Source organism: Dendrobates tinctorius, unplaced genomic scaffold (assembly GCF_039654945.1).
Source record: "Dendrobates tinctorius isolate UK_male_01 unplaced genomic scaffold, ASM3965494v1 ptg000007l, whole genome shotgun sequence".
NCBI classification, from domain to species: Eukaryota; Metazoa; Chordata; class Amphibia; order Anura; family Dendrobatidae; genus Dendrobates; species Dendrobates tinctorius.
Window position 1 is genome coordinate 50477501 of NW_027361675.1, and position 14806 is coordinate 50492306.

Here is a 14806-nt window from a genome sequence, read left to right on the forward strand (position 1 = left end):
GGCGCAAGCATAAATTACAAAAAAGGAAGCTAAATACAACAGTATAAATAGCATTGCCAGGCAGGAAGCATGGATTAGTACACACAGCTTGTTCCAAACCTTTTGAATGACATGCATTTGGCCGCTTGTAAGCAATAAGTGAAAAAGCAATCGACGGATATAGACAGAATTTTAGGAAACCAAAATGCTTGATGGCACTGTGGTTTTTCTTAAATAGTTTGATTTCCAGCACAACAAATGCTTCAAAATACTTCCTAATTCATGGTAAAGTAAGCAGCTCTGACAACAGAGCGAAGAACTGAGCGGCGTCCCTATAGTTGGAGTCTGCTATTCCATGGTGGTTTTCTGTAAAAGTGTATACTGCTACATGTATTCTCTTCAACTTAAGTTACATTACAGATCCAGACGATGTTCAGGAGCAGTAATCATAATTATTTGTCTGGCTTTGAAGCTAGAATTAGAGGATACATTTCCAGGAGCACCGCATAGTAACTGGAAATCAGATTTCACGTTTGATAATCACGCAGGGTTGTCAGTATGAACAGCTATAGGTAATGTAACAAATCCATTTACCTTTACAGTGAAGCTCAACGTATACAGTGGCCATTGTAGTACTAAGAATGTGTGATTGTGTACAAACAGTGCTTTAGTAATGAGTTACAGTCTGCATTGTGGTAGTCTAAGATCTGCACCTTTCCAAGTTCGGGTAATGCAGAGGGAGTATTAGATTTTCTACACCATATTATTATGCAGGGCCTAGTGATAGGATGATGCTTCGCAAAACGCACATCACCAAGACAAGCTCTGGAGATTGCAGAACTTCTGCTATTGACTGGAATTCAGATTATAACTGGACTAGTACAGGATAAGGTAGAGTGACCCTCCATTCAGACACCTAGCGCCCTCCTCATCAACCACCCTGGCGCTATGCATGCATTTTGCTTCCCCCATAAAATGCCACCACAGCAGCAGAATGTTCTCAGTAAGTCTGAATTACACCAACCGCAGCTTTTCATAGGGAAGTCTAAGACTATAGTGAGCATTCAGGTAAATTGAAACATGGATTTTTGAGATAAACTTACCGTAAAATCCTTTTCACCGAGACGCTCATTGGGGGACACAGGTACTGTGGGTGTATGCTACCGCTGCCTGAAGGCTGACACTAAGTGAAAAAAAGAGGTTAACTCCTCCTCCGCAGTATACACCTTCGCCACGATTGCGGGCGGAAACCAGTTTAGTGCAAAAGCAGTAGGAGAACAAAAATCAGCCTTAATGAAGATAACAATATGTCTAGAAAAGAACCACCCTAAAGCAGTCCCTGGGTGGGAAGTTCACACCAATCCAAGCTATATGCACCTCATGTCTAAAGGTGCGCCACCGCTGCTTGGAGAATCCTTCTACCCAGGCTCACATCCGCTGAAGCCCGAGTATGGATATTGTAGTGTTTGGCAAACGTGTGCAGGCTGGACCAGGTTGCTGCCTTACAAACCTGTTCTGTGGAAGCCTGGTGCCAAAGCACCCAAGAGGCTCCCACTGCCCGAGTAGAGTGTGCTCTGATCCTTGCTGGAACCGGCGCACCCCTGATGCGGTATGCCTCCTGAATAGTCAGACAGAACCACCTGGCTATGGTCGATTTTGAAGCTGCGAGTCCCTTCCTGCGTCCCTCGGGGAGCACGAAAGGGTGCCGTCCGTGACACATACCTCTTGAGGGCTCTTACCGGGTCCAATGTGTGAAGAGCCTTTTCCACGTGGTGTACCGGTGCTGGACAAAATGAAGGCAAGACAATATCCTCAATGTGAAACGAGGAATCGACCTTCGGCAGAAAGGGGGGAGCTGGTCTGAGGACCACCTTATTCTTGTAGAAGGTGAGAAACGGTGGTCAGCAGGACAGGGCCGCCAGTTCCGAGACTCGCCTAATGGAAGTTATGGCTACAAGGAATACCACTTTACAGGCAAGGTACGACAAAGAAACATCTTGTAGCGGTTCAAATGGAGCTTCCTGCAGAACACTTAGGACCAGGTTAAGGTCCCAGGCGTCCAGGGGCGCCCTATAGGGAGGTACCAAGTGGTAGACTCCCTGGATGAAAGTCCTCACCTGCATATTGGTAGCAATTCTGCGCTGAAAAAAGAAGGATAAAGACGATATTTGTCTTCTAAGGGAGCTCGGGGCCAACCCTGAGTCTAGGCCAGACTGGAGAAAGGCAAAGATGTTGGAAATAGAGAATCTCAGTGGAGAATAACCGCGGTCTCGACACCAAGCAAAGAAAACCTTCCAGGTGTGATGGTAAATTCTCGCCAAGGTAGGCTTCCCGGCGCTAACCATTGTAGCGACCACCTCGCGCCCAAACCCCGCTTGGGTCCCTGAGCTCGGGTGGAAGATTGGGCCCTGGGACAGTAGATCTGGGCGCTCTGGGAGTCGCCAAGGAACGTCGGCGAGCAGCTGCACTAGGTCTGCGTACCATGCTTGACTGGGCCAATATGGGGCCAGCAGAATTGCTGGAACCCCTTCTGTTTTGATCTTCTTGATGACCCTCGGAAGTAGTGGCAGCAGGGAGGAACAAGGATGGGAGGCGAAACTGGTTCCATGGCAGAACCAACGCATCCACGGCGACTGCCTGTGGGTCCTGGGACCGAGCGACAAACCTGGGCAGCTTGGCATTCACCCTGGAGTCCATCAGGTCCACATCCGGTGTTCCCCACCATTGGCAAATCTGCTGGAAGACCTCGGGGTGCAGAGACCATTCCCCAGATGCAATCCCCTGCCGGCTGAGGAAGTCCGCCACCCAGTTTTCCACGCCCGGGAAGTGGACCGCCGAAATCACCGAATGGTTCCTCTCGGCCCAGTGAAGAATGTGCCCTACCTCGCGCATGGTTGCTCTGCTGCAGGTGCCCCCTTGATGATTTATGTAAGCCACTGCCGTGGCATTGTCGGATTGAATCCGGACGGGGCAGCCTGCTAGAAGGTGCTGAAACTGTCGCAGAGCCAGCAAGACCGCTCGTATTTCCAACAAGTTGATTGGGAGGCGTGCCTCCTGTTGCGACCATTGTCCCTGGATCGTGTGGTGCGAAAAACTGCTCCCCAGCCGAGGAGGATGGCGTCGGCTGTGACTACTAACCACTGGTCTGGGGGAAAGACTTCCCCTGAAGCAGGGAGGAACTGGCTGTCCACCACTCGAGCGACTGCCTGACCTGAGAGGATAACCGGCACCGGTGATCGAGCATGAATGGGTTCTTGTCCCAAGATGACAAGAGGGCGTGCTGCAGGGGGCGAAGATGGAACTGGGAGAACGGAACTGCTTCCATTGCTGCCACCATTTTTCCTAGTATCCTCATCCTGAAACGAATGGTGTGAGGGACTGGTTGGAGAAGTGTCTGGACTCCCTGCTGGAGCGCTAGGGCTTTGTCTCGAGGGAGAAATACCAATCCTCGGCAGGTGTCGAAGATCATCCCTAAAAAAGAAATTTTCTGGGCTGGGACAAGGGATGATTTCTTCATGTTGACTAACCACCCTAAGCAGGAAAGGGTATCCAGTGTGATGCTGACACTCTCCTCGCATGCCCGAAACGAAGGGGCCTTGACCAAGAGGTCGTCTAAGTACGGCAAGATGACTAAGCCTCGAGAGTACAAGATGGCCATGATGACTGCCATGACTTTTATGAACACTCTGGGGGCTGTGGCTAGCCTGAACGGGAGCACTGCAAACTGGAAATGTAGGCCATTGATGGGGAAACGTAGAAACCTCTGATGCGGAGGAAAAATGGGGATGTGCAGGTAGGCGTCCTGGATGTCGATAGAGGCCAAGTATTCTCCCTGCCCCATGGCTAATATAACTGAAAGGAGAGAGTCCATTCGAAAATGTCTGATCCTGATGCATTTGTTCAGGAGCTTCAGGTCCAAAACAGGCGTGACTGTCCCGTCCTTTTTAGGGACCGCGAATAGGTTGGAATAGAAGCCCTGAGCCCTCTCGTGCTCTGGCACGGGGATAATGACTCCTCTGTGCTGGAGTGACTCGATGGCTCCCAGCAACGCCCTTGCCCGGGTCTCCCCTTTGAGAAGACGGGAAAGAAAATCGTTTTGGGGGGTACCTGACAAACTATCTTGCACCCCAAGGACACCAGCTCTTTCACCCATGAGTCGTGTGCTACGGCGACCCAAACGTGGCGAAATCAGCGTAGGCGGCCGCCTACTTTGCTGATGGCACCTAATAAATGCTTCGAGTCATTTGGCTGAGGATCTTTGGGACCTGGTTCCCCTCGATCTGGGCTGGTGAGCAGGCATCCTCCCCAACGGGTTGGCTCTATATGAGACCTGTTGCAGCGACCTTGAGCGGCAGAGCTGGCTGCTGTAGTCCACCCGGGGTTGCGAAAGGCCCAAAACCGTGCCTGAAACTGGTGGAAAAACGGCAGCTTGACTCTTTGTTGAGGGAGAAAACTACTCTTTCCCCCTGTGACATCGGAGATGAGCTGGTATAATCTTTCTCCGAACAGGCGGCCGCACTCATAAGGCAGGGAAGTCAAGGATTTCTTGGAGGTTGAATCTTGGCCTGCCATGTCCTTAACCACAGAGCTCTTCTAATAGAAATTGCGTTTGCGGCCGCATCCAAAGAAGCATTGATTAAGTAGTCCCCAGCCATAGCGATCTGACTCGCAATCTCTGATACCTCCGCAGGTAGGCCCCTATCCTGCGAGGTTTTGTTCAATGATTCTGACCAAGAAATCATGGCCTTGGCTAGCCACGTTGCCGCGAACAAGGGAGAGAGTGCTGATCCTGATGCTTCAAACACTGAGCGAGCCAAGCTCTCTCTGAGACGATCAGTATGATCCTTAATAGAAGAACCACTAGGTACAGATAACAGGGTTTTAGAGGCCAAGCGTGACACGGGCGGATCCACCGTTGGGGATTCAATCCATTTCTTACAGAGATCCGGGGCAAACGGATATCTTGCCTCGAGTGCCCTCTGGCCCGAAAAACGCCTGTCTGGCCGTTCCCTGTGTCGTTGCACTATGTTCTCGAACTCTGGGTGAGTGCAAAATACTCTATGCGGGCGCTTAGCCAGCTTAAAAGACACCTTATGGCCTGAAGCCAGGGTGGAATCATACTCAATCCCTAAAGTCTGATTGACAGCTTCAATAAGGCTGTCCACCGTTTCTCGACACCCAGGGGTATCTAGGTCCAGGGGTTCGTCCAAGTCATAATCTGAGCTTTGCCCGCTCTCGACTACTGGTGAAGGAGAGCGAGACGCAGAACTCACGGATGCCAAGGCACCGGATGGGCCGGGAGACGCCGTGTGGGTTCGTTTCCCCTGCGTCTGCCTGGAGTGAGTGCGGCCCCTGCAGGTCGGAGGCTCTTGTGAGGCGGAGGACCCCTCCAAGACAGGTGAGCCGCTACCCCTGCCCCTATCTGGGGCGCGAAGGGACTCGATCACCTTTGTAAGCGATGCCATAGACTGCGACAGTGAAAGGGCCCATTCCGGGGGACTTGGAACACTGGGCTCGGTCACAGGGGAGGGCTCCTGGGTGCGTTCGGAATCGCAGGCTTCGCATAATTGTTTGCTCTGCGCCAGCGGAAAAGCGGCCCGACAGGAGATGTGTGCGTCTTCTCTTTTCCGGCCAGATTGTATCTGTCCGGCCTCAATACTGCCCTGCTGGGGGGGGGGGGCACCCCTCGATTACACGTAGCGTGGCTCAGGGGGTTGGGGTGCAGCACTTACCCCAGTCCTGTGTCTCCATGTGTCCTGGACGCGCCGAGTGCTGCTCCTCCGCGCCTCAGCTGCGGGCGGGCCGTCGGAAGAAGCGTCCTGCCGGTACTTGCAGTTGCGGCCTAGCCCTGCTCCGAAGTCGCGGGCTGGATTTTTAGCACCTGCCCGTGATGGGGGGGTGGGCGGTCCGCCGACCACCTTAAGCGTGGCCGGACTCAGGACACGCCGCCATGCGCGCCGGGGGGAGGGGACGACCGCACGAGGCTGAGGGCTCCAGTCCTGTGGACGCTGCTGCAGGAGCCTTCCCAGGCCATCCCCTCCGTGACAACACTTCCAGAACAGGTAGAGGGGAGGGGGGCCACATCCAGGATGGTGCAGGCACCTGGCTCCATCGCTCCTTACCCGGGATGAGGAGAGGGACCGTCCGCTGCCTTGCAGCACCGCAGCCTAGCATTGGTGGAGCAGTGGGGGCCGCACAGACTATGCTTGTGTCTCTGTACAGCCCATGGTTTTAATACCTAGGGGTGGTCAGGGCTAAGTCTGGCATCGTGTCCCAAGTTGCGGGAGAGGATACGTGGAGGCGATACTCGCACGTGCTCGCCCGTTCATGGTTTGGGGAAATCGGATCCTTTCGATAGGGTCCGTTGCCCTGCCTTATCTTCATGGAAGATAAAAATAAAAAAAAGTCTGGGAAAAAAGACCAGACATGTCCCACGATGCGGGAGAGGATACGTGGAGGCGACACTCACACGTGCTCGCCGATTGTTGGTTTGGGGAGATCGGACCCTTTCAATAGGGACTGTCGCCCCTGTCTCATCTTCATAGAAAAAGGGAAAGAAAAAAAAAAAAGAAGTCAGGAGAAAAAACAGACGTGTGTGCCTCCAACGGACACTAAGCATGAACTGGTTTCCTCCCGCAATCGGGGCGAGGGTGTATACGGCGGAGGAGGAGCTAACCTCTTTTTTTCACTTAGTGTCAGCCTCCAGGAGGCGGTAGCATACACCCACAGTACCTGTGTCCCCCAATGAGACGAAGGAGAAAATGGGGATCCTGAATCAAAGATCGTAAATGAGGAGAACAACATGTATTTTGACTATATAATTGCCTTGTAGTCAATTTTTCAGTTTTAACTTGAGAGTAGTTTTAAAGGGAATCTGTCAGCAGGATTTCACGCCACTAATTATATGTACACGTAGTAGCTCTTTCCAATAAAAGTCAAGCAATAAGCTCTACTTGGCCGGTCCATTACGCAGTTACTGAGAAGTCAGCATTTAAATTGATATGTACCGTATATACTTGTGTATAAGCAGAGTTTTTCAGCACATTTTTGTGTGCTGAAAACGCCCCCTCGGCTTATAAACGAGTCAATTGTCCCAGAAAGCCGGCGGGGGAGCAGCGGGTCACAGGAGGCAGGAGCCGTCGGGGGAGTGAGAGCGGCGGAGTAGCAGGTCACAGAGGTAGGAGCTGGCAGCTGCGGCTAAAGCCTGTACCACTGGTAAAGAGAAATGAATATTAATTTCTCTGTAATAGCTTATAGTGACAGCGGCCGCCACTGGATTCCAGCACACATCCTGCTTACCTTCCCTGCACACCCTCAATGCATCTCGTTCATTACGGCACCAGCATCGCTTCCGGCCGAGTGATCACGTGGCCTCGCTTACTAAGGTAATGAATATTCACGCCTCTCCACTCCCATAGGCGTGGAGTGAATATTCATTACCTTAATGAGCGGGGCCACATGATCACTCAGCAGGAAGAGCTGCTGGCGCCAGAACAAGATGCAGCAAAGGCATGCAGGCAAGGTAAGTAGGATGTTTTTTTTATATACAAGGACAGGGACCGGGGAGCCGTGCATACAAGGACAGGGACCGGGGAGCCGTGCATACAAGGACAGGGACCGGGGAGCCGTGCATACAAGGACAGGGACCGGGGAGCCGTGCATACAAGGACAGGGACCGGGGAGCCGTGCATACAAGGACAGGGACCGGGGAGCCGTGCATACAAGGACAGGGACCGGGGAGCCGTGCATACAAGGACAGGGACCGGGGAGCCGTGCATACAAGGACAGGGACCGGGGAGCCGTGCATACAAGGACAGGGACCGGGGAGCCGTGCATACAAGGACAGGGACCGGGGAGCCGTGCATACAAGGACAGGGACCGGGGAGCCGTGCATACAAGGACAGGGACCGGGGAGCCGTGCATACAAGGACAGGGACCGGGGAGCCGTGCATACAAGGACAGGGACCGGGGAGCCGTGCATACAAGGACAGGGACCGGGGAGCCGTGCATACAAGGACAGGGACCGGGGAGCCGTGCATACAAGGACAGGGACCGGGGAGCCGTGCATACAAGGACAGGGACCGGGGAGCCGTGCATACAAGGACAGGGACCGGGGAGCCGTGCATACAAGGACAGGGACCGGGGAGCCGTGCATACAAGGACAGGGACCGGGGAGCCGTGCATACAAGGACAGGGACCGGGGAGCCGTGCATACAAGGACAGGGACCGGGGAGCCGTGCATACAAGGACAGGGACCGGGGAGCCGTGCATACAAGGACAGGGACCGGGGAGCCGTGCATACAAGGACAGGGACCGGGGAGCCGTGCATACAAGGACAGGGACCGGGGAGCCGTGCATACAAGGACAGGGACCGGGGAGCCGTGCATACAAGGACAGGGACCGGGGAGCCGTGCATACAAGGACAGGGACCGGGGAGCCGTGCATACAAGGACAGGGACCGGGGAGCCGTGCATACAAGGACAGGGACCGGGGAGCCGTGCATACAAGGACAGGGACCGGGGAGCCGTGCATACAAGGACAGGGACCGGGGAGCCGTGCATACAAGGACAGGGACCGGGGAGCCGTGCATACAAGGACAGGGACCGGGGAGCCGTGCATACAAGGACAGGGACCGGGGAGCCGTGCATACAAGGACAGGGACCGGGGAGCCGTGCATACAAGGACAGGGACCGGGGAGCCGTGCATACAAGGACAGGGACCGGGGAGCCGTGCATACAAGGACAGGGACCGGGGAGCCGTGCATACAAGGACAGGGACCGGGGAGCCGTGCATACAAGGACAGGGACCGGGGAAGCCGTGCATACAAGGACAGGGACCGGGGAAGCCATGCATACAAGGACAGGGACCGGGGAAGCCGTGTATACAAGGACAGCTACGGGAGAGCCCTGCATACCATGATAGGGATGAGGGGACAATGAATACACGGCTTATACTCGAGTTAATAAGTTTACCCAGTTTTTCGTGGCAAAATTAGGTGAGTCGGCTTATATTCGAGTATATATGGCAAATGAAGATGAAGGGCTATGGTAGATTTGAAGCCTCTGTCACTCCAGCTCTATTCAATGGCCATCACCACCATCTCCTGCTTGACTGAAAGCCAATATGATGTGTGACTTCAAGCAAAGGAGCCATCAGTCAAGCAAGCGGTGCTTGGTGCTGGGCATGGAATAGAGCTGGAGTGACAGAGGCTTCAGATCTTCAACCTGATTTGCATATCAATTCAAACACAGTTTCTAAGTTTGGAAGCATGGACTGGTCTTGTAAAGGTATTGCTGGGATTGTGCACACATAAATAGTTAGGGAGGTGAAATCCTACAAATGGTTTCCCTTTAAGCAAATTAACAATGCAAATATTAGGCTATGTTCACATGTTGCTGCGTTTTTTTATGCAAATTAATAGCTGTATTTTACAGTACCAGCAAAAACTATGAGATTTCAGAAATCACATGCGCACACTTTTTTTCCTGACTGAATTGTCAAAACGACTTTTTGAAACCTTAAACTCCCTCCTGAAACCTAAAGTAAAGGCCCCCATCACCAACCTCAGCGGTGAGGATCTGGCCACTTATTTCCTAGAAAAAAAATCAACCACATCCATCAGGATATCTCAGACCAATCTCCTCAGTGCCTGGATCCCCTTCCCTGCCGCACCTCAAGCTCACTAGACATCTTTGAGCCTGTTTCAGAAGAAGTTTCCAAGCTCCTCGCTTCTGCTCAGCCTACAACCTGCAACAGTGACCCCATTCCTTCACATCTCCTGCAGTCTCTCTCACCAGTGGTCACCACTCACCTGACTAAAATATTTAACCTCTCTCTTTCTTCAGGTATATTTCCCTCCTCATTTAAACATGCCATCATAACCCCTTTACTTAAAAAGCCATCCCTGGACCAGAACTGAACTGCTAACTACAGACCTGTCTCTAACCTTTCCTTCATCTCTAAACTCCTGGAACGCTTGGTCCACTCCCGTCTAATCCGCTATCTCTCGGATAACTCTTCTCGACCCCTTACAATCTGGTTTCCGCTATTTACACTCAACTGAAACTGCCCTCACTAAAGTCTCTAATGATCTAATAACAGCTAAATCGAAAGGTCATTGCTCCCTGCTGATTCTCCTGGATCTTTCTGCCACATTTGAAACTGTGGATCACCAGCTCTTCCTCACTATGCTCCGCTTTATAGGCCTCAAGGACACAGCCCTCTCCTGGTTCTCCTCCTAGCTCTCTGACCACTCCTTCACTCTATCTTTTGCCGGCTCCTCCTCCTCTCCTCGTCCCCTTACTATCAGGGTCCCGCAGGGCTCAGTCCTAGGCCCCCTCCTCTTCTCTCTATACACTGCCCCTATTGGACAAACAATCAGCAGATTTGGGTTCCAGTATCATCTCTATGCTGATGACACCCAATTATACACTTCTTCCCCTGACATCACCCCTACCCTAATACAAAATACCAAGGATTGTCTGTCTGCTGTCTCTAACATCATGTCCTCCCTCTATCTGAAACTAAATCTCTCCAAAACTGAACTTCTTGTGTTTTTCCCCTCTACTAACCTCACTCTACCTAACATCGAAATAACCCTGGAGGGTTCAACCATAACTCCCAAGCAGCATGCCCGCGGTCTTGGGCTCATATTTGACACCGAACTTTCCTTTACTCCCTATATCCGATCACTCACTCGCTCTTGTCACCTGCACCATAAAAACATCTCCAGAATCCGACCTTTTCTCACCTTTGAAACTGCTAAGACTCTCACTGTCGCTCTTATTCATTCTCGTCTGGACTACTGCAACTCTCTTCTGATCGGTCTCCCTCTTACCAAACTTTCTCCTCTCCAATCCATCTTGAATGCGGCAGCCAGGGTCATATTTCTGTCCAGCCGCTTCACCGATGCCTCCATCTTGTACCAGCATTACACTTGCTACCTATTCACTACAGGGTCCAGTATAAACCCATCTCTCTCACCCACAAAGCTCTCCACAGTTCTGCACCGCCTTATATCTCCTCTCTCATCTCTATCGTCCTACACGTGCCCTCCGTTCTACAGATGACTTAAGACTAACATCCCCCGTCTCCAAGACTACTCTTGTGCTGCACCAGCTCTCTGGAATGCACTTCCCCAGACGATCAGACTGATACCTAGCCCCGACCTATTCAAGCGCGCTTTGAAAACCCATCTCTTCAAACAAGCCTACCACATCAACTACTCAGTAAACTAACTTTGCCCTGTTCCCTCCTTCCAAATATTATTCTGAATCTGCACCCTACTATTCATCTGTCTCCACACCTTCCATGCACACGATAACTGCACTTGATACTTGACTATTGCACTTAAACACACGGGCTGATGACCGGATCATGCAGCTTTATATGAAAATCCCTATTTATTATAATTGCCAGACCTGAAATAACAAGAACTTTTCACCTACTGTGTCCCCCCCCCCCCCCCCCATTTCCTTGTAGATAGTAAGCTTGCGAGCAGGAACCTCACTCCTAATGTCACTGTTTAAATTGTCTTAACTTGTATTGAATTTATTGTCTGTACATGTCCCCGCTTAATTGTAAAGTGCTGCGGAATATGTTGGCGCTATATAAAAATTATTATATTATTATTAATTGTAAAACTGCAGCTTTTCAATTATTTCAGCATTTTTGCACACATAGAAAGAGATGACTAAGTGCATAAAAAGCAGCAAACTATAATTTGTTACAGCATTTTTGGTGAAAAAAATTCAGGTACAGCAGAATGTGAAACCCATTTATTTTTGTCATTTTTCAAAGTTTAAATTTTACCATAATGTCTTGGTATCCTCACATGAGCATGGCTGTTAGTATTAGTACAGTTTAATTAATTTAGTGATATGTGTTCAAGTAAATAATGTCCTACCATTGTGTGAAAGTAAACAATGCAATACAATACAAACTCAATGTTGTTTTATAGTTTCACATATGTTTTGGATTGGTGGCCCAACACCTTGTATTGTTCATGCTTAAAAAGTGGAAACAAATCTGAACTTGGGATTCTGAAAAACACAGCAAAAAAACCTAGGCAAAAAAAAAATAAAACAAAAAATGAAGCAAGGAAAGCAATAAAAAAAAAGGCAGGAAAACCTGTGTTTTGGCTGCAGTTTTTTTTTCTTCGCTGCCAAGAGATCAGGAGTCGGCTGTTGAAAAAAAGCAGCAAAAAAAGCAATGTGTGAACATAGCCTTACATAAGTAATCAAGTAAATAAATATATGGTGACCATAAGGCTCCATATGCACTATCCTCAAAACAAAGTTTCTATTTTACGTGATTCATTTTGACCTGTCACAATACATTTTAAAGAATGTATACAAATAAAATGGAACCTTTAGTAAAAAACATGTTAAGAAATGATGTACACTATATTCCATTCCATCGTCTGTGTCACTCTCTTACGATGTTTAGTAATTACCATCCCAAAAATGGACGAGCCTGTGTGTTAATATTACATTGTGTAAGCAGTTATGATAAAAGGTTTCTCATTTAACTTCTTGACATATTTAAAAGATTTATTTTTGAAGTTTGAGAAGTCTGCATGAAAGTTCAAAAAAGTTCAATAGAACAAGGACTGTGGAATGAAGTTTAAAATCATCATAGTCTGAGCTACCAAATTCTGCAAGTGATGTCAGCACAGCAACTGGATGCAGCTTTCCACAAGTGAAACAGTCCTATTGTGCTTTGATAGCATACCAGCTGTTCTTAGTAAGGAACTGGGGGGTATAGTGTAGACTAGTCTTATAATACATGGTCAGGAAACACTGATTCATAGCCTGTGTAAGTATTCAAATTATGGTGTCATAAATTAGAATTTCTATGAAAACTTGAAAATTGTCTATACACAGTATAAGGCTAGGTTCATATTACATTAAGCAGCCAGTTCAATGCATAGCGTTGACGGGCTGCGTTAACGCTATAGCATAACACGATCGCGTTATGCTATATCCGCTAGCACAGATGATTTATCAGCGCTAGCGGTGCCAGTCTCAGACGCTGCAGCCCGCGTCCGAGGCTCCATCAGTGAATGACGGCACGCTTTATGACATGCGTCGCGATGTGCCCGACAATGGGGCTCAATGGCAGCGTTAACAGACTGCTTAACAGACTGCCTAAACGCAATGTGACCCCGGCCTTATAGGGCATCAGTCAGGTGACGATAGAAAGTGCAGCCACACAAATTATTCACTATCAGTACAAGAAGTCACTGCTAGGAAAATGGTTACATCAACTATGAATGCTAAGACCACCACTATCTAGTGATTACACACCCTATGGGCATGCTGAGATCACCACTATCTAGTACTTACACATCCTATGGGCAGCAGGGGATCTTGAACTAAATGGTTGGAATAACAAACTTAAATGTATTATGTATCACACATGTAATTAATCACTACATACCTGTTCTGCTCCAACCATACTAATAGGCTTGCACTTAAAAAGGTGGTTGATAAACTTTGGAATGAAGGTGCTGAAAAACAGAATTCAAAGTAAATGGGTAAATGCAGAAAAAGAATCCTACAGAAACAAATACGTGTCGCCCCCCGAGGAAGCGGTATTCACACCACGAAACGTGCGCTGGGTATACGAGCCAGCACCTTATCCTTACCAGAACATGATGGGTATGTTTACATAAATACTCCTTTCTTTCTCTCTGATGGACCTTGAGCAATACATGTGCAACTAGTGCACTCAGTGGTTTCTCTGCCCTGACTGTTCAGCACTTGGTTTTATGATCACAAAGCAGTGGTGCTGTAGTGGAGTCTGCTACCTCAGCTGATACAATTCATTTATGGGCAACTGTGCATGCTATTGGACTCTGGGTTGACATGGGCTGCACCCTCCACCATAGCACCATTGATTTATATTACTAGGGCATAGTGCAATATAATATACAACAGGACTAGTCATCCTTAAGCATAGATTCCTCAGCACAGCTCATTTTTGCACACCAAACTATTTCTGCAGTGGTCCTCAGGGAGTTAACATTAACCGCTTGGTTGCTGGTTTGTTTCTTTCTATTGGTTTCGGGTTTCAAACTTACTGACCAAGTTATTTTAACAAAATTGTCTTGTTCCTCTATTATGTGCCTGTTTATCTATAATCCAATTTGCATTTTTTAGATGGATCTGGACTCTGTTTTCCTCTTGTTTTTCCAGAAACAAATACGGCTATGCATGTATTGCTGATCGGAACGCATTTAATTGAAACAGCAGACCGCATTTCCTATGCTCACAGAATAGTCAGTAATCAATAGTTCTGTGTGCATAGACCGTCATTGTTCGCGGCAGCACATGTCCTGTTTACACAGAATATGTGCTGCTTAGAATGATAATTTTTAAGCCTACTTAAAAATTATTTCACCAGACAAACAAGCATTTTGCTAATTTGATGGTCAACTAGTAGCATTCTTACACTAATTTTCAGGAAACAAGTGGTCACTGGAACACTAGATGACAATAATCAGAGTAAATTCAAATTTAAACACTATCTGCAAGGGATCTGGAGAATGAGGCTCTGGAACCCTGCCTTAAATAGAGTGGAGAGCGCAAGCTTAAGTGCAACCAGCCACGGGAAAGCCAAGAGTTGTACCTAGCTTTAACTGTCTCAAAGACAAATGAATAAAGCTGAGGTCAAGCAGGCACACATAGCACCATTCAATGCTGGATTGCTTTGGATTCCAATATTCAGACCCCCAGTGATCAGCATGGATATGGAATAACTTGTTACTTTGAGAACAACCCTCTAAAAATGTGTGTTCTTTGAATGGAAAGCACTAAGAAAACAG

The 14806-nt window shown here is 49.0% G+C and overlaps 1 protein-coding gene across 3 annotated transcripts in view; it reads right to left on the reverse strand.

Moving 5' to 3' along the window:
- VPS53 (VPS53 subunit of GARP complex) overlaps positions 1 to 14806 on the reverse strand; it is a 342581-nt gene that overhangs the window by 74770 nt on the left and 253005 nt on the right. For 2 of the 3 annotated variants that reach the window (XM_073574532.1, XM_073574523.1), the window contains one exon: positions 13420 to 13489. In XM_073574532.1, the coding sequence (XP_073430633.1) occupies positions 13420 to 13489 (70 nt within the window). Of the gene's footprint in view, positions 1 to 11734; positions 12162 to 13419; positions 13490 to 14806 lie in introns of those variants that run through there. The other variant, XM_073574541.1, reaches the window with a different exon arrangement.